Source organism: Schistocerca cancellata, chromosome 4 (assembly GCF_023864275.1).
Source record: "Schistocerca cancellata isolate TAMUIC-IGC-003103 chromosome 4, iqSchCanc2.1, whole genome shotgun sequence".
Lineage (NCBI taxonomy): Eukaryota > Metazoa > Arthropoda > Insecta > Orthoptera > Acrididae > Schistocerca > Schistocerca cancellata.
Genome location: NC_064629.1, coordinates 892286231 through 892310990, shown reverse-complemented (window position 1 = coordinate 892310990; position 24760 = coordinate 892286231). Strand labels below are relative to the sequence as shown.

Genomic DNA, 24760 nt, shown 5'->3' with positions numbered 1-24760 from the left:
TTTAAATGACGACTCTAGAAATGTACTACAATCCTCTGCATATTACTCCCAAAGGGGTCTTGAGGCCAGTATTAAATTAATTAAGAAATGCACAGAGACATTTAAACAATCATTTTTCTCATGCTCCATACATGAGTGGAATGGGAGAAATCCCTGGGACATACCCTCTGCAACGTACTTCACAGTGGTTTGCAGAATACAGATGTAGATGTTGACGTAATTCCCCAGTCCAAATATCATTAGTATCCAACCAATGCTGTGGGATGAGGGAGAATGTTACAGGGAGTCAATGGCAATCCTCCCTTGTGGTCATCAGATGTGGTTGAATAGACCTCTGACAATGAGTATACTTTCCATCACATTCCCATGCAGTCCAATCCACTGTCACATCTGAATGCCCCAAAAATCTGGATATTGCACAGTTCGACCAGCCAGCCGAATGGAGACTCACAATGAGGCTCCTTACAAGCACTGTCTAGTGCTGGAAATTTTGTCTCACATGAATATACAGGATCTCTGTATTTACACAGTGATCATTCAACATCCAATGCTGTTCATGCTCCATATCTAGAATGTCAGTCCTAGTAGCAACACTAAACCTTAACAACAGTAATACACTCTAGTAGATGTTCTACTTGTCACAGAGAACTGGAAACCTAATCATGTACATGCCTACTGATGGTGTGTACATGTACAAATCTACATTTAAATCTGACCATTTATATTGAGTGCTTCAGTTTTTGGTTAGCCAGTGAATATGTGAATCCTCCCAGGGATGCAAAAGAAGGAAAAGATTGACAAAATGATGATCAGCATAACAAATAGAAGTGTATACAACTCTTTCACTTTTTTATGTTATCAGTTGTTAAACATTAGAATATTTTTCTACAGTATTAAAGTCATCCACACAGTGTATAAAGTAGCACTAATTTCAGAAATATTCTTACATAGTTCAGGAGTGGAGGCATGCTACTGATGAATATAATACTATACTAAAACAAATGTAGCCATCTGATGATGGGCATGAGGGCCCAAAACTGGTAATGACCATAAAATAATACCTTTTTAAAAGTGTTTCTGGCTTCTAGGATTCTTCATCAATGACCACTCATCAAATAACAACCATAGAGTTCAACAAGTTCCATCATTGATAAAACAACAGTGCTTGATGCTATTTTTAATATCATAAAACTAATATGACACTGTTGTTATGTGATGATAATGTATGCCAGTGACTTCTGAATGAAGGAGCCATATTGTCAGTGCTTGTGGTCTAACCAGTATGATATTATTACATTATAATTTTTATTTCTGTGCTGTCAGTGAGTAATTAGTTGTAATTAATATTTCTTTCTTGTCCAGAAGATGAGTGGGCAGTTGAGAAAAGTAGGAGAAGCAACGCAGAGGAACATATTAACGTCACTGAAGACGACATATTGGAAGAGGAGTTTCAGGAGGAATTAAATAATAGTGACGAGTGTATTGAGGAAGACTTGAGTAATTATGAATTGAACTCTTCAAGCTCTGATGCAGAATCACACTCAAATTCAGGGAAGAGACCAGCAAAAAAGCACATCAAGGAATTGAGAGGTGCAAAACATGCAGGTTTGTATAATGAAATGGTTATTATATATGTTTGTATTGAAATTAGAGAACATTTGCAGCCGTCTTCCATATTTAATATACACATCTCTGAAAAAAATTACATTTGTTTTTATAATAGAGTGCATATCCATGTGAGAGTAAGTTGTCTGAGGTCAGTGCACCTATAATTTGTGGTAGATCACTTGAACATTTATCTTCATTTTTTCATGATTCTATGATCACTGTGCAACTTTTTTCCTCAGTTTCAAATAAAAACTTGGAAATTAGAAAACAGAGAAAGTGAAGACAGCAGCTCAATAAATGAGCAAAAGTTTCTGTGTTGTCATGTTTAAACATGTAGGTTATATGTTTTGAAGATAACAGAGCAAACCGAAGAAAGAAGACATTTTAGAAACTTAGTAAATATGCCAAAGAGTCTCTCAGGACCACAGGTTGAAAGAGATGTAATGAATTAGCATTAAATATACACTAAAACTTTATAATAACAGACTAGATTTGAAAGCCAGAGGTGCAGGAGCATTGCTGTGCTGAGACAGTAGGCACTGTATTACAGTTATGGGGAAGAGAAATTCTGAAAAGTAGTACCAGAAGAAGCAGTAATAGATACAGCACGGGTTATGGGTTCAGGTATTAAAAAACAAATGAAAATTAAATATGACACAAACAATGAAAAGTGATAAACATGAAAAGGTGGAAGAGATTACAGGGTAGACATCTGAAAAGTACTGTACAAAAGCTGTAGAAGAGTTGGTGGAAACAAGAAGAAGGAATTGAGAAAGTAGTTGGTGATAACTAGTAGATACCTCATCTGTTAATACTCTAAGGAAATATCACTTGCTCTGATGTGATTATCTTATTTCCTTCTGTTGATTGATTCTTCCATAACTTCATGTCAGAGAAACTTCTTAATTATTGTAATGTAATCGACCGTTGGAGATATGGTTTATCTGAAGTGAAAAGTACAATGCCAACAGTAAAGTGTAAGGTAATTTCATTATGTTGCCAGAAAACGTGTTTTATTTATTTAATTATGAATATGTTCTTTTATGATAAATAATGAACTTGTTTAAGATGTTAAATGCTAAAACACACACACGCGCGTGCGCGCGCGCGCACACACACACACACACACACACACACACACACACACACACACACACACCTCATCTTGTTTAAGATGTTAAATCTTAAACAAGTCCATTATTTATCATAAAAGAACATTTTCATAATTAAATAAATAAAACACATTTTCTGGCAACATAATGAAATTACCTTACTCTTTACTGTTGGCATCATACTTTTCGATTATTTTATTACATATTCGTGTAGTATATAAAGAATTATGAATGTTTTAGTTGGACCACTTTTACCGCTTTTTGATAGATGGCTCTATAATAGTCTCAAATGTATAAGTACGTGGTATCACATAACATTCCGCCAGTGCAGATGGTATTTGCTTCATGATACATTACCCATGTTAAAATAGACTGTTTACCAGTTGTGGAAAAGGTCGATATCATGTTGATGTATGGCTATTGTGATCAAAATGCTCAATGGGTGTGTGCTATTTATGCTGCTCGGTATCCTGGATGACATCATCCCAAGTGTCCGGACCGTTCGTCGGATAGTTCCGTTATTTTAGGAAACAGGAAGTGTTCAGCCACATGTGAAATGTCAACCATGACCTGCAATAGATGATGATGCCCAAGTGGGTGTTTTAGCTGCTGTTGCGCTTAGGTAATCCACACATCAGTAGCAGACAAATTGCAAGAGATTCGGGAATCTCAAAAATGTCGGTGTTGAGAATGCTACATCAACATCGATTGCACCCGTACCATATTTCTATACACCAGGAATTGCATGGCAATGACTTTGAATGTCGTGTACAGTTCTGCCACTGGGCACAAGGGAAATTGTGGGATGATGACAGATTTTTTTGCACGCATTCTATTTAGCGACGAAGCGTCATTCAACAGCGGTAATGTAAACCATCATAATATGCACTATTGGGCAATGGAAAATCCACCATGGCCTCGACAAGTGGATCATCAGCGACCTTGGCGTGTTAATGTATGGTGCAGCATTATGGGAGGAAGGATAATTGGCCCCCATTTTATCGATGGCAATCTAAATTGTGCAATGTATGCTGATTTCCTACGTAATTTTCTACAAATGTTACTACAAGATGTTTCACTGCATGACGGAATGATGATGTACTTCCAACATGATGGATGCCTGGCACATAGCTCACATGTGGTTGAAGTGGTATTGAATAGCATATTTCATGACAGGTGGATTGGTCGTCGAAGCACCATACCATGGCCCACACGTTCACCGGATCTGACATCCCCGAATTTCTTTCTTGGGGAAAGTTGAAGGATATTTGCTATCGTGATCCACCAACAACGCCTGACAACATGTGTCAGCGCATTGTCAATGCATGTGCGAACATTACGGAAGGTGAACTACTCGGTATTACACTATGGGAGACATTCTCCTGCACTTGCGTGGGACCTGTGGTAGTAATTGAAGATATGCTGATATCTGCGAGTCACTTGCATCGCTTCATGCTTGATGTCTTCCCTGACAACGATGTCAGCTTTCAGTGGTAAAATTTGCTTGATATAAATTGTATGGAACCCATATGTGTCACTATTGGGCACCATTACAGTATACCCTAATCAACAGTCCATTATTTACATGAATCTCGTGACCTGTACATAGACACCTAATGCTACATACCTCCACAAACCTACCAATAAACTGTTGGATTGCTGATACATGGGATCAGTGGTGTATTTCATTCCAAAGATGGACAAACAAACTATTAAGCAGGTGGTCATGATGTTTTGGCTCATCGGTGTATGTTCATGGATTTCCAGAAGGCATTTGACATGGTGCCCCACTGCAGATAGATAATGAAGGTCTAAACGTACACATGGGGTTCCCAAACATGTGAATGGCTTCTTAAGTAACAGAACTAGTACACTGTCCTTTATGGTCAGTGTTCATCATTGAAAAATTTATTGTCAGGAGTATCCAGGTAAGTGTGCTAGAGCCACTCTTATCCTCTATGTATCTAAATGTGGTGATGACCCTGTGGTGTACAGAATGATGATGTCATTGAGTGACTGCAGGAGGATACGAGGTGACTTGTACAAAATTTCTAGAGGAGGTTGGGGGGGGGGGGGGGGGGATGGCATCTTGCCCTCAATGTAGAAAAATTTAAGTTAATACAGATGAGTAGGAAAAACAATCTGATTATGTTTGAATGCAACGTTGGTAGTGTGCTGCTTGACAAATTCACATTTACTAAATATCAAGGTGTAACATTGCAAAGTGACATGAAATAGAATGAGCACTCGAGGGTGGTAGTAGGGAAGTCAATGGTTGACTTCGGTTCATTGGTAGAAGTTTAGGGAAGTGTGGCTCATCTGTAAAGGAGACTGCGTGTAGAACACTCACGTGACCCATACTTGAGTACTGCTCGAGTGTTTGGGATCTCCAGCAGGTTAGATTAAAGGAAGACACTGAAGCAATTCAGAGGAAACCTGCCAGACTTGTTACTGGCAGATTATATCAACACACAAGTATTACATAGATGCTTTGTGAACTCAAATTGGAATCCATAGAATGAAGACAATGTTTTTGTGAAACACTTTTGAGAAATATGAAATAAAGAAGTAAAAACTCCAACACGCAAGATTGCTGATTGTAATTTTATAAAAAAAAAAATAACAAAATTATAATTAGCAATCTTTGCTTTTAAAGTTGGTACTTCTGTATTTCATATTACTTTAGATCACCCCCATACTCGCATGATGTCGACCATATATGAACCATTTACTGCAGAAAGGCAACATGTACACATTTCCTACTTTTACAGTACAGACAAAACACTGAATAAAACCAGTTTGATTCAGATTGTCTCCTGGCATGTATTTCTTGTTTCTTGATGGGGATATACTTGCTTATTATATACATGTAAAAGCCAAGTATGACATAAGGCGAAAGAGGAGAATGACTTTGTTGGTGTTGGACAAATTCCCTTTCTGCAGTACATGGGATTTTAAAATTAATTTTAGGATTCAGTTAATTGTTTTAAAATAGAATTTACATAGCCAGACCCATGTTATTGTGCAAATAGATTTCCTTTTTGTGGTAAAAAATGCATTGAATTTCTCAGAACCAAAATCAAGAAAAAACAGAAATTTATAAATTTTGGATTAGTTATCTTTCTGCAGTAAGGATTCATATACTATTGAAAAAGATGAGAGAACCTGCTTTTGAAGCTGACTGCAGAACAATTCTACTGCCCCTGATGTATGTTCTGCCTAAGGGCCATGAAGATAACATAAGATAAATTAGGACTTATGTGGAGGCATACAGACATTCGTTATTTCCTCACACTGTTTGCAAGTGGAAAAGGAAAGGAAAGGACTAGTAGTGGTACAAGGTACAGTCCAACATGCACCATATGGTGACTTGTGAATTATTTATGTAGGTGTAGACAGATTCTTATTTCCCTCATTCCCTAGGAACTAACTCCAAGAAGTAATGAAAGTGCCTCAATTTCAGACATACGTCTGTGATGTGTAGTGGTCAGGCAGCTTGCAAGGAGTTGAATGGTTACTGTTTTCACAGCTCATCTGAGTATCAATATGAGCAAAGCAAGCAATATCAGTGTTGTGTTTTGAGGATAAGTAACACTTTCAATCTCAACACAACAATGAGTGAATTTTCCCTTGTGTTTAGCTCCATGGACAGTAGGAGATCGTTGGCAGAGTCATTGGAAAGTGGTGATAGTGAATGATTGTATGGGTTGGTCATAACAATTTGACTTTGAAAAGAAAGGAAGAAGAGATCTATGAGGTGGCAAGCAAAGAGGGTATAATGGAATTACATTAAAACTTGCATAATGGTGCTCTTGCTGAAGTAAAAAAGTGCACTGCCTCTTGACTTTGTGCTAACTGCTCTGGAAGACACTCGCTGTGGAGCAGGTAATGCTGTATCTTATTGGAAGAAGGAAAGAAGGATTAGGTTTAACCTCCCATTGACAATGATGTCATTAGAGACTGAGCACAATCTCAGATTAGGCAATCAAGGGGCAGGAAATTTGTTGTGCCCTTTCAAAGGAACCATCCTGGCATTTGCCTTAAGCGATTTAGAGAAATCATGGAAAACCTAAATCTGGATGGCTGCACAGTGATGTAGAGCATAGCCCTCCTGAATGCAAGTCCAATGTGCTAACCGCTGTGCCACTTTGCTTGATTAGTGGAAGAGAAGAAAATCCAGGAACTGAAGGTGACTAAATCTGTGCTGTACACTGAGTCAAAGCAGGCAGAAGTATCTTCAGCTCCTTATGTTTAGAGCATCTCTTGCAGTGGTACTCAAGAAAAACACAGAATTAACAACTGCACCATTTCAGACATAAACTGCACTGCAATTGCACTTGTGAAATAACAGATGTAAATGAGACTTTTACTGACACTGAAGCAGAAAAAAAGTGAATTTTTGAGGGTAGTGTAGGCGTTCCTCATATCATTTTTCGTAAATTCTCAATGTATTTATGTTATTGAATATGCTTATTTGGAAAGTTAAAAGATAATTTTTGGTGTTTGTTTGGTCTTCCTGAGCAGATTTTATTGACTTTTTGTTAAGTTTTTCAATGTTCTTTTATAGTGACAGTGTAGTTTTTTCATTCTCATTTACTAGGAGCAATGCATCATTTACATAACACATATAATATTTAGGAAAAGACTTCTGGCTCATAATATATACTTGCATAATGTAAATGATCTACTGAATAGGATGGTTGGTAATACCAGCATGTTTCTTCCAGAGAACAGATTAGTCCTTCCAGATTGAATTTTCACTCTGGAGCAGAATGTGTGCCAATTTGAAATTTTCTGGCAGGCTAAAACTGTTTGCAGGACTGGGGCATGACCCTGGGACCCATGCCTTGTGTGGGCAAGTGCTCTACCTACCAAGGTATCCAAGTGTGACTTGTGACCTGCCTTGACAGTTTTGCTTCCACTAGTACCTCTTCTCCTACCTTCCAAACTTCACAGAAGTTCTCCTGCATAGCTTGTAGGAAGGAAAGATACTGCAGAGAAATGGCATAGCTACAGCCTCGAGGAAACTTTTATTCTGGTAGGAAGTTTCAAATTGGTGCACACTTCACTGGAAACAGTTGTCTAGACTGTGATAAGCCATTTCCCTACAATATCCTTTCTTGCAGGAGTGCTACTCCCACAAATTAGACAGGAGAACTTCTGTGGAGTTTGGAAGGTAGGAAACAAGGTGTTGGCAGAAGTAAAGTTGTGAATGCAGGTTATGAATAATTCTTAGATAGCTCAGTCAGCAGAGCACTCGCCTGCAAAAGGCAAACTTCCTAGGTTTGCATCCTGGTCTTGCACGCAGTTTTATTCTACCAGGAAGTTTCAAATTACTGCTTAACTCCAACAACATGCTATGAATACATTTTCTGACATGGAACTCATATAAAAACAAATGTTTATTGTTGTAAGGTAGCTAGTCAGTGAATTTGACCATTTTAAATTCTTGGGACTACAGGTAAGCCAAAAGCTTTCCAGGAAGTATCACATTCAAGAACTTATGCCAAAACTGAGTTGCTCCGATCTTCACTATAAGAATGACCTCCACTGTCTCTGACTCTGAAATGTGAGGGCTCGTTTATTTTGCTTACTTTCACTGTATTACCTCATACGGTTTTATATTGTCACATCACTACCACAATCATGTCTAAATCTAAAAGCAGGGTCTTCAGTGAAGTAGAACACACAGCACTGAAAGCGTGTTTATTGTCAACACAAACATACAGACAGAATAGAACTGTCTTCTGGATGGAGAGTAGTGCTATTTATACATACATTGTATATTCCAGAATTTGCAAACATTACAAACATAAGAAATTTAGAGAATGTTTTAGAACTGATGTATAGTAAATAACAATTTTTTGTCAATGATCAGATACAAACTATTGCCACGCAACACATCAGCCAGCGATGCCAGCCACTATTCCACATTGCATGCAGCACAGATATCAGCACCTTTCCCTCTTCTCACTGTTTCAGACATTCTCCATGGAGCTGACTACAATCTCCTAGATCTACACTCCTGGAAATTGAAATAAGAACACCGTGAATTCATTGTCCCAAGAAGGGGAAACTTTATTGACACATTCCTGGGGTCAGATACATCACACTGACAGAACCACAGGCACATAGACACAGGCAACAGAGCATGCACAATGTCGGCACTAGTACAGTGTATATCCACCTTTCGCAGCAATGCAGGCTGCTATTCTCCCATGGAGACGATCGTAGAGATGCTGGATGTAGTCCTGTGGAATGGCTTGCCATGCCATTTCCACCTGGCGCCTCAGTTGGACCAGCGTTCGTGCTGGACGTGCAGACCGCGTGAGACGACGCTTCATCCAGTCCCAAACATGCTCAATGGGGGACAGATCCGGAGATCTTGCTGGCCAGGGTAGTTGACTTACACCTTCTAGAGCACGTTGGGTGGCACGGGATACATGCGGACGTGCATTGTCCTGTTGGAACAGCAAGTTCCCTTGCAATGGTAGAACGATGGGTTCGATGACGGTTTGGATGTACCGTGCACTATTCAGTGTCCCCTCGACGATCACCAGTGGTGTATGGCCATTGTAGGAGATCGCTCCCCACACCATGATGCCGGGTGTTGGCCCTGTGTGCCTCGGTCGTATGCAGTCCTGATTGTGGCGCTCACCTGCACGGCGCCAAACACGCATACGACCATCATTGGCACCAAGGCAGAAGCGACTCTCATCGCTGAAGACGACACGTCTCCATTCGTCCCTCCATTCACGCCTGTCGCGACACCACTGGAGGCAGGCTGCACGATGTTGGGGCGTGAGCGGAAGACGGCCTAACGGTGTGCAGGACCGTAGCCCAGCTTCATGGAGACGGTTGCGAATGGTCCTCGCCGATACCCCAGGAGCAACAGTGTCCCTAATTTGCTGGGAAGTGGCGGTGCGGTCCCCTACGGCACTGCGTAGGATCCTACGGTCTTGGCGTGCATCCGTGCGTCGCTGCGGTCCGGTCCCAGGTCGACGGGCACGTGCACCTTCCGCCGACCACTGGCGACAACATCGATGTACTGTGGAGACCTCACGCCCCACGTGTTGAGCAATTCGGCAGTACGTCCACCCGGCCTTCCGCATGCCCACTATACGCCCTCGCTCAAAGTCCGTCAACTGCACATACGGTTCACGTCCACGCTGTCGCGGCATGCTACCAGTGTTAAAGACTGCGATGGAGCTCCGTATGCCACGGCAAACTGGCTGACACTGACGGCGGCGGTGCACAAATGCTGCGCAGCTAGCGCCATTCGACGGCCAACAGCGCGGTTCCTGGTGTGTCCGCTGTGCCGTGCGTGTGATCATTGCTTGTACAGCCCTCTCGCAGTGTCCGGAGCAAGTATGGTGGGTCTGACACACCGGTGTCAATGTGTTCTTTTTTCCATTTCCAGGAGTGTAGATCTTGTCAGTAGTCCTCTGTATGGCAGTGTTGGGAGATCCTCACATTCAGATCATATTGTCACACCCTCTACACAATGGTAAGCATTGAAAGTAGCCTCTCATATCGAAGCATCAAGATCATCAAACAGTGTCTGTGGACTGTAGTACATCTATATTTACATCTACATCTAAATCTACATGACTACTCTGCACTTCGCATTTAAGTGTCTGGCAGAGTATTCATCAAACCACTTTTGCGCTATTTGTCTGCTGTTCCATCCTTGAACAGTCCATGGGAGAAACAAACAATTAAATCTTTCTGTGAGCTCTGATACTCTTATTTTATTTCAGTGATCGTTACTACTCCCTATGTAGCTCAACATTAACAGAATATTTTCACATGCAAAGGAGAAAGTTGATGATTGAACTCTTGTTAAAAGAGCTGACTATAATGAATAATGCCTTTTTTTAATGATTGCCACCCCAACTTGTGTATCATATCCATAACACTTGCTCCTCAATTTTGTGGTAATATAGAATGAGCTGGTCTTCTTTTGACTTTTCCGATTTCCTCCATCAATCCTATCTGGTAAGGACCCCATTCTGCCCAGCAACATGCTAGCAGAGGACAGACAAGTGTAATATGGGCACTCTCTTTAGTTGATGTTATACATCTTCTAAGTGTTTTGCCAATAAAATTCAGTCTTTGGCTTGCCTTACCCTCAGCATTATCTGTGTGATCATTACAATGCAAGTTGTTTGTAATTCTAATCTCCAGGTATTTGACAACCCTTAGGTTTGTGTGTGTCATAGTGTAACTGTCATGTAATGGAATCCTTTTACTACTCATGTTGATGACCTCACACTTTTCATTATTTGGGATCAACTGCCACTTTTCACACCATAAAGATATCTAGTCTAAAATATTTTGCAATTGTTTTGATCTTATGATGCCTTTAGTAGATGAAAACTGACAGTACCATCTGAAAAAAATCTAAGAGGGCTGCTAAGATGGCCTCCAAAATCATTTATGTGGCTGAGGAGCAGCAAAGGGGCTTTAACACTTCTTTGGGGAATGCTAGGTGTCCCTTCTGTTTTTCTCTAACTTTCCATCAGTTACTACCAACTTTGACATTTCTGATAGAAAATAATGAAACCAGTTGTACAGCTGAGATGATACTCCATAGGCCTGCAATTTGATTAGAAGCTGCTTGTAAGGGACAATATCAAAAGCCTTCAGAAAATCTAGAAATATGGAAAAAATTTCATTACGTGAAGCAGTTGGCAAAAGATAAGGAAGCATGGTGGTGGAATGAAGAGGTGCAGAAGGTTGTCAAGGAAAAGAAAGACACTAAGAGGAAGTGGGATATGTCTGGAAGTGCGGAGGATGGGCAATCATACAAAAGTGCAAAGAAGGAGGCAAAACAAGCCGTGGCTAAAGCTGAATCAGTAAGGGAGGCATACGAACAACTACAGAAAAATCAGGATATGAGACAACTGATACAGATAGGCAAATCAAGAGATAAAGCTTCTAAGGATGTAACAGCAATAAAACAAATGAAAGATGAAACAGGAATAATTCTGCATGACCATGGAAAAATAATCCAAAGGTGGTTGAATTATTTTGAGAAATTGCTGAATGAAGAAAATGTAAGAGTGTAAATAGAGGAAGGAGGGGCAAATGAAGGATTAATGATGGATATAAGTAGAGATGAAGTCGAACGGGCAGTTAAAAAGATGAAAAATGGGAAGGCAGTTGGCCCAGACCAGATCCCCATTGAGGTATGGAAGTGTCTCGGTGAAAAGGGAATTGAGCTCCTTTGGGATTTAATGAAGATTTGGTGACAGGAGGAGATGCCAGATGAGTGGAGAACTAGTGTACTGATCCCAATATTTAAGGGGAAAGGTGATGTGCAGGACTGCAGTAACTATAGAGGTATTAAACTGATGGCACACACAATGAAAATTTGGGAAAGAGTTACAGAAGCAAGACTACGCAAGGAGACTGTGGTGTGTGAAGAACAGTTTGGGTTCGTGCCTGGAAGAGGAATGACTGATTCAATGCATGCTTTAAGGCGGATAGTGGAGAGACACGGGGAGCTACAAGCCGATCTACATATGGCTTTCATTGATTTGGAGAAAGCATATGACAGAGTCCCAAGGGACGAAATATGGAGAAGCATGAGAGAACAGTGCATGCCAGAGAAGTATGTGAGGTTAGTGATGGAAATGTACAGAGGAGCAGTGACACAGGTGAGAAGTAGTGTGGGCATGACAAAGGAGTTTCCAGTAAAAGTAGGTTTACATCAAGGGTCTGCACTTAGTCCATACCTCTTTGACCTGATTATGGATGTGCTGGTGAAAGATGTGTAGAAGGAAGCGCCGTGGAGTACGATTTTTGCAGACGATGCGGTTCTTTGTGAACAGAGCATTGACAGACTTGAGGAAAAGCTGGAGGATTGGAGGAAGGCACTAGAAGAAAGAGGGATGAAAATTTGCAGGACAAAGTCATAATATTTAGCACTGAAGGATGTGCAGATGAGGTCTTGCAAGATCCAGGATGATAAGCTGAAATCGGTCTGCAAATTTAAATACCTGGGGCTGTACATACAGAGGGACAGAGGACTAGAAAGCGAGATACAACTCTGAATAAATTGCGGTTGGAAAATGAGTGGAGTGTTGTGTGACAAGAAGGTGAGCATTGGGTTGAAAGGGACAGTGTACAAGTCGGTGGTAAGGCCTGCTATGATATATGGGTCAGAGACATGGCCAATCACAGTAGCCCAGGAAAGGAACATGGAAGTGGTGGAAATGAGGATGCTGAGGTGGATGTGTGGGGTAACAAGGAAGGAAAGGATTAGAAATGAATTTGTTAGAGGAGCTGTGAAAGTGGGACCCATGGGGAAAAATATACAAGAGGCATACTAAGGTGGTACGGACACGTACAGAGAAAAGGGGAAGAGTATATCGGAAACAGAGATGAACATATAAAGATTGAAGGAGCGAGAAGGAGAGGAAGGCTGAAGATGAGGTGGAAGGATAAGATATCCGAGGACCTAAGGGAGAAAGGATGGAAGAAGGAAGAGGTAATGGATAGAGTACTATGGAGGAGAAGGATCCAGAAGAGCAACGCCGACCCTACGTGACGTGGGACAAGGCGACGATGAAGAAGAAGAAGAAGAAGAAGAAGAAAAAGCAGAAGGGTTTCATATAGAGGACATGGACAACATCTCTCCACTTTTATCTTTTGGTGTAGGGACATAATCCTCAATTACATCTACATCTACATCTACATATATACTCTGCTAGCCACCAAGCGGTGTGTGGCGGAGGGCACAATTCACGCCAAAGTCATATATCCCCTATCTGTTCCACTCATGGACCACGCGAGGGAAAAACGACTGTCTGAACGCCTCAGTACGAGTTCTAATTTCCCTTATCTTTGAATGATGATCATTGCGCAATTTGAAAGTTGGTGGTAATAATATATTCTCTACATCCTCAGCAAAGATCGGGTTTTGGAATTTAGTGAGCAGCCCCTTCCGTTTAGTGCACCGTCTATCTGCAAGCGTGTCCCACTTCAAACTTTCTATGAGATTTGTAACGCTCTTGCAATGGACGTTCTCAATCTCTTGAATCATACCCAACTGGTAAGGGTCCCATACAGACGAACAATACACCAAGACTGGACAGACTACCATATTGTAAGCTATTTCCTTTGTTGAAGGACTGCATCACTTCAGGATTCTACCAATAAACTACAATCTAGAGTTTGCCATACCAGTAACTTGTGTAATCAGATCATTCCATTTGAGATCATTTTGAATGGTCACACCCAGATACTTGATGGATGTTACTGCATCCAAAGTCTGGGCATTTATTTTGTACTCTTACATTAATGGGGATTTTCGACTTGTTATACACAGTAGGTTACACTTACTAATATTGAGAGATAACTGCCAGTCATTACACAATGCCTTTATTTTCTGTAAATCCTCATTGATTTGTTCACAACTTTCATGTGATGCTACTTTCCTGTAGACTATAGCATCATTGGAAAACAATCTAATGCCAGTGTCAGTGCCATCAACCAGATTGTTTATGTAAATTGTAAAAAGCAGCAGACCTATTATGCTACCCTGGGGCACACCTGAAGTTACGCTTGCTACTGTTGAAGTCACCCTGTTCAGGATAACATACTGCTCCCTGTCTGTTAGAAAACTTTCTATCCAACTGCATACGTCATTGGATAGACCATAAGCGTGCACTTTTTGGAGCAAGCGACAGTGCAGAACTGAGTCGAACGCCTTTCGAAAGTCGAGAAATATGGCATCAACCTGGGAGCCAGTATCTGGAGACTGTTGTATATCATGCACAAAGAGGGCCAGCTGTGTCTCGCACGACCGCTGTTTCCTAAAACCATGCTGGTTTCTGCAGATGAGCTTCTCAGAGTCTAGAAAGGTCATTATGTCTGAACACAAAATATGTTCCATGATTCTACGACAAATCGATGTCAGTGAAATTGGCCGGTAATTATGCGCATCCAATTTTCTACCCTTTTTATAGATTGCTATGACCTGGGCCTTCTTACAGTCCCATGGAACTTTCCACTGTTCCAATGATCTCTGGTCGATGATGGATAAGAATGGTGCTATAATTGTAGCATAGTCAACATACAATCTTACGGGGATACCGCCTGGGCCAGATCTAAGGATCTTAACTGTTTTACAATCCCAGATACACTAAACACTATGTCAGCCAGACTTGCATTTGTCCGATAATTGAAAGGGGGATGGTGCTGCAGTCCTCTACCATAAATGAGTTTTTGAAAGCTAGATTTAGAATTTTGTCCTTCTGTTTATCATCATCCATTACATTACCCATACTGTCAGCAAAAGAAGGTATTGAATTATTTGTAGCTTTCATAGATTGCACGTATGACAATTTTTTTTTTTTTTTTTTTTTTTTTTTTTTTTAAATCTGCAGATAAAATATTGCTTTCAAATTCATTAAAAGAATCTCTCATTGTCCGTCTGACAGCTGCTTTCATTACACGTAATTTCTGTTTGTCAGTGGGGCACTGACTACATTTAAAACAACTGTGCAAAATTCTCTGCTTTCTCAGCAACTTTCTAATATGTTTGTTGTACCAAGGTGGATCCTTTCCCTCCCTTATATTTTTGCTAGGCACATACTTCTCTAGCACACAGTGGACAATACCTTTAAGTTCTGACCAAAGATGCTCAATATCTTTGTGTCCTGTGGTGAATGCTTGGAGCTGACTATGAAGATGTTCATTAATGACACTTTTATTTTCTCAAACAAGAAAACTCTACACTGTTTCTTCGACTTCCTCAAAAAGATCAGGTCTGTTTGTCGCCTAGATATCTAATATGTTCCCATCATGAGTTGGTTTTCTAACCAATTGCTCAAGGTTGTATGTTGAGAGCACTCCTAGAATAACTAGCCTCTGGTTTAGATTCTCCACTCGACTCCAAACCAGAGGACCCCAGTCCACCCTGGGTACGATGCTACAGATCGTCAGCTTGGTTTCCACTCCTCGAGAGATGGAGGCCACCTTTGCCAGCTGTCGAAAGGACCCAAGGATTTCATCAGAACCCTGACAACAGGCATCGCTGGTGCCGACATGTGCAACAATCTGCAGCTGGCTGCACCCCGCACACTCAATAGCCACCAGAATAGCCTCTTCCACATCCTGGACAAGGCCCCCCGGCAAGCACACCGAGTGAACATTGGACTTCTTCCCTGCCCTAGGCACTATGTTCCTGAGGGGCTCCATGACCCACCTAACATTGGAGCTCCCAATAACTAACAAATTTCTACCCCCACATGCCTGTCTGGACCTTGCTGAAGGAGCAGCCACTATCCTGGCAGAAGGCACATTCTGAACTGGCTCAGCCTCCCCCCAGCATCAGATAGAACACTGAATAGCCCAAAGTAGTATTTGAGTAACTGTTCCAATACTCCCACTTTCCACCCAGGCATAAAAATCGGTACCATGTCTCCCATTCTATACCTCACTGGTATAGGCCCTCAATCATCCTGCTGGGCATCTGTATGCAAGCCAACTGTCTTGCTTCTTCAGTCCTGGGAATGAGGTGTTTTACATAATCATCCTGAGTATCATCCAGCATCCAGTTGAAACTAGAACAGTGTATCCATTGTTGTTTCAGCCTTGGGGTTGTGGAGCAGAAAGACCAGAGTGAAGCCTGTAGCATCTTGCTTCACTGTATTATGTGCAAATGTCATGGCAGGCAATGTTGTTTCCAAATCTCTCTTCTCAACAGCAGCGTACATTGAGAACATATTTGCCAATGTCTTATTAAAGTATTCAGTGACACCATTCACCTGTGTGTTGAAGGCAGTTTTCATCCTGTGGATGATGTTGCAATGTGAAGTTATCTCTGATGCTTGTCTCAATTAAAAACTTTTTTATGATTAAGAGATCATCATATGGTGTTCTCTGTGCTTCAAAATGTGGTGTTCTACAACAAACCTTTGCAATTTTTGGAGCTGCACAGCTTTGTTGACAGGATAGGGGTTGAGATAATCAGTGCAGATTAGTATCCATTGATTCCCATTTATCAACTTCAGAAACATAATTGAGTGAAATGGCACAGCTGCCAGGAGAATTGGTGTCAGATGCCCCAGAGCTCATTATACCACATGATCCCATCACTGGCATTCCTTACAGTGCCTCGCAAGTGTCTAAACAATCAATATGGACCTGACTAATGATACCTGCATTTCATTCTGTCCAGGGTCTTATTCAATCTCACATTTTTAGATGATGTAGTGTTGTGGAAATTTTTCAGGGTGGCTGGCTTTGTATGATGTAGTATGATGATCAACTCTTTCTGCCCCATTGGATCATAGTTTCTCTCACACATTGTTTCACCTGTTAATTAGAAGTTTCCTATTGTCGGTTTATTCTCCTTCAAGACTTTTATGGTATTCAGGAGTGCATTTAATGCAGTGATTGCTGAGGTTTCATCCACACTGTTGTATTCTGCTAAAGGATTTTTTGAAAGGCAGTTGGCATCCAGGTGTTCGTGTCCACTTATATATCCCACCATGACTTCATTCTAATGAAGTCTCACAGTCTATTTACCAGCCAACATGACGGATCCTTCTGGTTAGTCAGCCAACATAAAGAACAGTGGTCTTTCACAGTGTTGAATGGTTTGCCAAATAAGTATGGGCAAATCTTGTTAATGTCTTAAACAACTGCAAGGCACTACTTCTCAATTGTAGGGGAGTTCATCTCTAACTTAGAAAGTACCCGGGAAGCACGGGCTATATCACCTTTTCAGCACCTTCCTGAATTTGTAAGAACTGCACTTATCTCATAACTGCTCTCACTTGTGTGTTCTGTTTTTGCAATCTTGTCATACAATGCTTGGACTGGAGAATATATTTGTATCTTGTGTTGTTAACAGCCAGTTATTGACAAAATGTCCTCATATCATAGACATGGCTCTTTATATTCTGGTATGTACTGTTGTATAATTTTCTTAAAATATTTTGTATACACCATTAATGTTGAATGCAATTCCCGTCTTGTAACCTTCCATTTCAGTGTCTTTCAGATCTGAAGATGACTGGAAACTAGTTATTGATGTTCGCATATGCAGTCTTGGCTAATAAAGATTTTAAAAAAATTAACATTTATGTTTCACAATTTCTTTGCGGTTTCATAGTTAAATTCCAAAATTCCTTGTGTGTTTTGTGTTTAAGAGGTAAAAATGTTAATGAGCGATGGCTTCATTGGCCGGGAGTCCTCATCTGGGGAAGTTCTGCCATCAAGTGAAAGTCTTATTTCAGTCAATGCCACATTGGGCAACTTGCCTGCCAATGATGAGGATGAAATGATGATGAGGACAACACAACACCCAGTCCCTGAGCTGAGAAAATCTCCAACGTAGCCGGGAATTGAACCCGGGCCTGCTGGCATGGGAGCCTTACATTTTAGTAACTTCCGACTGTAGATTCGTGTAGCCCATTCTGCAGATGTCATTTGTTTGTTTTGAACAGACAGTGACTGTTAATGAGGTTAGATTAGATTACATGTACTCTTCATTCCAATGGAACCATAGTGAGGGGATCCTCCAGGATGTAGAATACAGGGTTATTCTAAAAGATGGAGCCGTTTTCAAAAATTTGCATGTATTCAAGTACAAATCCAAAATGAACAAGCTTTATACCAATGAAAAGAGGAAGTTTCAAAGTTTTTGGTAGGTGGTGGGTGGACAGTGATTGTTTCAGAAATGGCTGGTAGAGATTGCGCTTCAATATGGCCTTCGTTCCGTTCACTGTCAGTTGTGAGTGAGAGGGCAACTGTGGTCAACAAGGTTTTCTGCATTCTTGAGTTCATGAAAAGTGAGTTGCAAATTGCAAAGCAGTGGGCATTTTGTACCAAATTTGGTATTCAACCACCAACTCGCAAAAGCATTAGCCATTGGTTTAAGCAATTTAAACAAACTGGGAGTGTGTGCAAAGGAAAAAGCACAGGCCGACTGCATGTGTCAGAGGATGATGTCCGATGAATTTAAGAAAGTTTGGTGCACTGTCCCAGTAAGTTTACCAACAGAGCCAGTCGAGAACTTGGAATACCCCAACAAACTGTGTGTAAAGTTCTGAGATAGTGTTTACTGTACAAGCCCTAACAATTACAACTTGTACAGGCTCTCAACCTCAATGACAAAGAGAAGTGTCTTGCATTTTTTGATTATGTGCTAGCAAAGATGGAGGATGACGCATTTCTACAGTGTGCAATTTTTAGCAATGAAGCGACATTCCATCTTAGTGGAGAAGTCAACAGGCACAACATTCATATATAGGGTTTGAGAAATCCAAATTCACCAATGCAACACAGAAGAGGCTCACTGAGAATCAACGGTTTCTGTGTCGTATCCCATACAAAGGTTTATGGACCATTTTTCTTTGCTGAAAGAACAGTAACGCAAATCACGTACCAGGACATATTGAAACAATGGCTGTTCCAAAAGTTATGGAAGATTCCCAGGACTTCATTTTCCAACATGATGGCGCCCTGCACCTTGTTGTACAAGGCTTTTTGAGTGACTACCTTCCTCAGCACTGGATCGGCTGCAGGGGACTTGAGGACCTGGCTCTCCACTTCTGGCCGCCGAGATCTCCTGCTCTCACACCCACCAGCTATTTATTATGGGGTTATATGAAGGAAGCTGTTTATGTCCCACTTCAGCAAACCACTCTGAATGATCTGTGGAACCAGAACACCACTGCCGTGGACTCAGTAACAGCAGATATGGTTTCGCTTGTGTGGGATGAGTTTAGCTACCGCATCGATGTTTGCTATGCAACCAGTGGTGACCACATTGAACATTTATAAAATTTATCACATTTCTAATTATTAAATAATGTTTAAAAACTAATTAATTACAAATTATTAAATTGATATCAAACATTGTGAAAAAGCTTTGAAACTTCCTCTGTTCATTGGTATAAAGCTTGTTCATTTTGGATTTGTACTTGAATAAATACGAAGATTTGAAAATGGGTCCATGATTTAATAACCCTGTATATCAGAAAAACAAGAATACACAATAAATATTTACAAAGGAAATTGAATATGCTAATGTACTTCCCATAGATCTCAAATGAAATATACCTCATCGGTGTGGAATAAATTTTAAAAAATCTTAAACATAATTTCATTTAAAAGGTAATAAACAACTTGTCACAAAATGTTCTATACATAGAGGTGATTATGATAATTCTTAGGTTATTGTACCCATGCATCATCAAAATAAGAGAAAAATCATTTTACATCACTTGTCTGCAGTGATCACATTACTGCACTATATTTGTACAGAAGTCAGATTGTACTAATAGTTAAACTATTTATGGCAGTGGAAAGTTATTGAAAATGTGTGTTCCTGAATAATGGACACCCCCTTCTTGACCAAAGTAAGTAACTTTAAATCTCTGTGAAGATTATTCTTATTGCTAGTATTGACTCCATAAAATGGACTGTTGGTTAGAAAAAGAGACATATCTTATGCCAAATTTCATTACGGAATAAATATATCAGGAAGGAGTAGTAAGTATCCTTACCTGTCTAAACAGGCCTCAGCAGGGTGCTATTAAGTTCACACCACAAATAATTTATATTACACACTTTTAGACTCAAAACTACTTTTGCTTGCCTAGATGAGTCGGCCCAAAAAATGATCCTGTGTGACATTATTGGAAGAAAATAAGCAAAGTATGCTAGCTTTTTTGTTTTTATATCACACACCTCTGACAACAGCAACATTGCAAATACAGATTTGTTAAGGTGCTTCAGCAGTTCTGTGGTATGCTCCTCTCTTGAATTTAATATCAAGCTGTAATTGCAAAAATTTAAGACTGTCAACATCATATATCTGCTTGTCATCATGTTTTCTCCCACTGTGTGTGTGTGTGTGTGTGTGTGTGTGTGTGTGTGTGTGTGTGCTATTTATTGCAATGTTTGTATCATCTTCAAACAACACAAACTTGGCATTTGGTAATGTTACTAATGAAAGGTGATTGATATGCACAAGAAAAAGTAGGAGCCCTCACCTGTAATTTGTTTCCACTTGAATGATGCCTGATATCTTAATGCTGGACTCTTTTTTTTTCTATTGACGCACTTTGCTTCCTATCAGAGAAATATGATTTGAAGCAGTTTGCTTCATTTCCTGTTAATCTGTATTATTGCAGTTTAGTGGAAAGGATGTTGTGATTTACAGAGTCGAATGCCTTTGACAGATTGCAAATTATATCAATAGTCTGTAATTTATTGCCTAGTGAATTAAGTACATTCTTGCTGTATGTGTAGACAGCCTTCTCATTATCAGAACCCATTAGAAATCTGAACTGAGATTTTGATAATATATGTTTTGCTGTCAGATGATTAAGAAACTGATTGTTTATTACATTTTCCAGAATTTTCCAGGTTGCTGATAAGTTAGTACCTTACTAAACTGATTAATCAACTTTGTTGATATTTTATCATAACCACTAGAATTTTTTGATTGTAAACATTTTATGGAGGACATTACATCTACTGGTGTATTAAGGGTTATATTCATATTACTTAAGTTATTTGTAATGACTGTTCTGAGAGATATTCAGTGGTAGTATCTACTGAACCTGACAACCCCATCTTTTCAATAGCAGTTAAGAAATAACTCCGCTGCAGAGTGAAAATCTCATTCTGAGTATCTGTTAAACATGTTTGCTTGCAACACTGCTTGCATATCTGTTACAATGTATAATTTACTGTTAATGCCATCTACTCCTCTTCATGTCTGGTTCTACGAGTCTCCTCCATCACTGTATTCCAGATAGTATTATATTTTGTTATCTGATGTGATTACCACTTTCTCAAAATACTTTTCTTTTAGTCTTATGTTACTATCTGTAATATGATGCAGTAACTCTTATAATGAGCTATAACATCAACAACAGAATTGTTTCTGAATTATGGGTATAGTTTCCTCTTTGTTTTACAAGATACCTTTATTCCTTGAATAATCCATGGATTCTTGGACTAATATGGGTTAGCTTTGGTGGAAAAATGGTACTCAAATAAGGAAAGGATGTTATTAATAGTGTTACATCTTTCATTCATAGCATAACATTTCCACAATGTCATATGGTATTATTTTTGGGGTAACTCATCTAGCCAAGCTGAAATTTTCTGGGACCAGAAACATGTAATGAGAATTATTTATGGTATGGACTAAAGAGCATCCTTTAGAGGCCTGGTTAGTGAACTAAAGATAATAACTACTGCTTCCCAGTACATTTATTCATACATTAAATTTGTCATTAATAATATACATCTTTTCCAAACCAACAGCTCATTTCATGGAATCAATACTGGGATTTAGATTAGATTAGATTTACTTTCATTCCAACTGATCCGTAGGGAGGAGGTCCTCCAGGATGTAGAACATGTCAGAAGAACAATAATAGATCACAAATATTTCCAACTCTAACAAATAAGCTAATGTACCATTCCACAGGTCCCAAGTGGAATGATCGTCATTTTTTTAGTGAACACTATATGAAAGAATCATTTTACAAACACTGATGCACTGAATTTAAAATAAAGAAAAGTTTTTTTTCTATTTATAAGGTAATAAACATGCAATAGAACTACTATAATTACAATGAACACATTACTGCACTGATATATATATATATTAGAAAGAAACATTCCACATGGGAAAAATATATTTAAAAAACAAAGATTCTGTGACTTACCGATCGAGAAATCACTGGTAGATAGACACAATAAAAAACACACACACAAATTTCAAGCTTTCGCAACCCACAGTTGCTTCATCAGGAAAGAGGGAAGGAGAGGGAAAGACGAAAGGATGTGGGTTTTAAGAGAGAGGGTAAGGAGTCATTCCAATCCCGGGAGCGGAAAGACTTACCTTAGGGGGAAAAAGGGACAGGTATACACTGGCGCGCGCGCCACACACACACACACACACACACACACACACACACACACACACACAGATATATATCCATCCACACATATACAGACACAGGCAGACAGTCACATGACATGAGTATAAGATTGAGAACGTTTTAGATTGGTAGTCACCACGTGGACATTTTGCGGTGAGGTGGCAGTCACTCTGGGCTGTTAAGCTGCGTTAAATGCGTGTGTCATGTCGCACTAGGACCAATGCACCCTATACTACTCTGTCATCAACAGTAAATATAAATTATGTCCGGAGATGTCTCCCATATGGGGGATGCACCTTGGAGTTCTGTGATGTCAGTATAACAGTGGCTGTATACTCGAAAATAGATGCAACTTTCACCTGGGTCCGGCAGTAGCTCGTGACTGTGACAGTGCACACGTCCCTGCCCGATCACGTCAGCACTGGTGTCTAGGTGAACAGGTACTGCAATAGGTATTTCTCTGGTGTCTAGTACGATAGGTATGTCACCACCTCATGTCTGACGGCACCTGTGTGTAGTTTGATAGCTGACGCCTGCAGCGTGGACTGTGCTTGTACGTGTCTTTGTTGTAGTATTTTGCGATCAGGTCTGTAAGCTGCACTGTGCGTTTCTTGGACAGTTTACAAGTTGATTTCGTGTCTGCACATCTGTGTATTGCATTATTTAGGAGGAGTCTACATGTCTGTGCTGAAATTATTTCGGAAGATTAGGAGTTGTATGCATGTCTGCATTCTGTGTATTGTGACCCCAAGCACATCAGGATGAGTGTTTTGTGTCAGTGTGATAAATATACTACATCCTTAAATAAAATGTTCCAAAATAAATAGAGTGCACTCCTTCCTTACTCTCCCCAGCAACCCAGCGCAGCTTGAGTCATTTTCATGCCATTTTCATCCTACAGACCACCACTGGCATTAGGTCACAGAAGGGATGACAGTACCCTCTGGTAGCAGTAATGTGTACTAGGTCAGTTGGAATCTAGATTTCGTGGTGGAGACACTGCTTGCAAAATAAAAACTTATGTCCATCATAGGCAGAGTCGTATTTTCCCACTATTTCCGCTCAACATCTTTCATTACGTCATGCACTGTACAAATTGGTACACATTAGCCCAACAACATGGGCTGGTAAGGGGACGTGGCTGTTTGTTGAGGAACATGGTGGAGACTTTAACTATTTCCTTCCATGTTCAGGTGGGTGTGGCATTCGCGAAAATTCATTCCAAGTCCACAGTAGCACTCTCTGGTGTTGTCAATATGTACTAGGCCTCGTGGTGAACACAATGTATGTCGCCATCTTGAATAATGTTTGTCGCATCATCAGATGATGTCACAGACAACAGCGCCCTCTGGTGCCGGTGCTGTGTAATAAGTCAGTTGGAGTCTGGAGCTCTTGGTGAACATAGTGTATGCCGCCATCTTGGATTATGTCAGAGATGAGAGCGCCCTCTGGTGGTGGCGCTGTGTACTAAGACAGTTGAAGGCCAGACTTTGAACACACTGGATAGCTGTACTGCATGGAATTGTTTAAATAAAGACTTATGACCAAGTCCTTTTGCCACAAATCCTTAGGAGGAGGTGGTGGTTGGGTGACTGAGGTTAGTCCAAGTGTCCTTTCTTTCACTCCATTTTCTTAGTTTAGCAGAGATATGCGAATTGAAGTTTGTTTACCGCCAAATTCAAACGTGGTCCCAGTTCATAGGAAGAAGTGGCAGTCGGGTGACTTAGGTTAGTGGAGGTAGACCAAGTGAGCTATCTTCCCACGATTTTCTTAGCTTAGTAGACATAACAGTGGTGTGATGCAGTATCCTGTTGGAATTTGAACTTCCCACCATTTTTCTGGGGTAGTGGAGTAGAGGGGACATGGAACCTTCCCCCCAAAATTCAAACTTCCCGTCAAAATCCGCCATTTTGAATGACGTCATGACCATCATCCTGGATGACCTCATGCGCTGTTGCCAAGTCTACGCACCGCAATCTTGGATGACGTCATCGCCGCTATCTTGGATACATCTGGAAACAATGCAGAGTGCGGTGGTACATACTTTGTCCCAATACTACCCACATGACATAGGGCGAACTCGTGCACACACCAATGTCCTCTGCACACAGTATT

General features: G+C 40.4%; 1 protein-coding gene across 1 annotated transcript in view; it reads left to right on the top strand.

Moving 5' to 3' along the window:
• LOC126185053 (uncharacterized) overlaps positions 1-24760 on the top strand; it is a 904507-nt gene that overhangs the window by 617830 nt on the left and 261917 nt on the right. The window contains exon 28 of the mRNA XM_049927811.1: positions 1363-1605. Coding sequence (XP_049783768.1) covers positions 1363-1605 — 243 coding nt within the window. The remainder of the gene's footprint in view (positions 1-1362; positions 1606-24760) is intronic.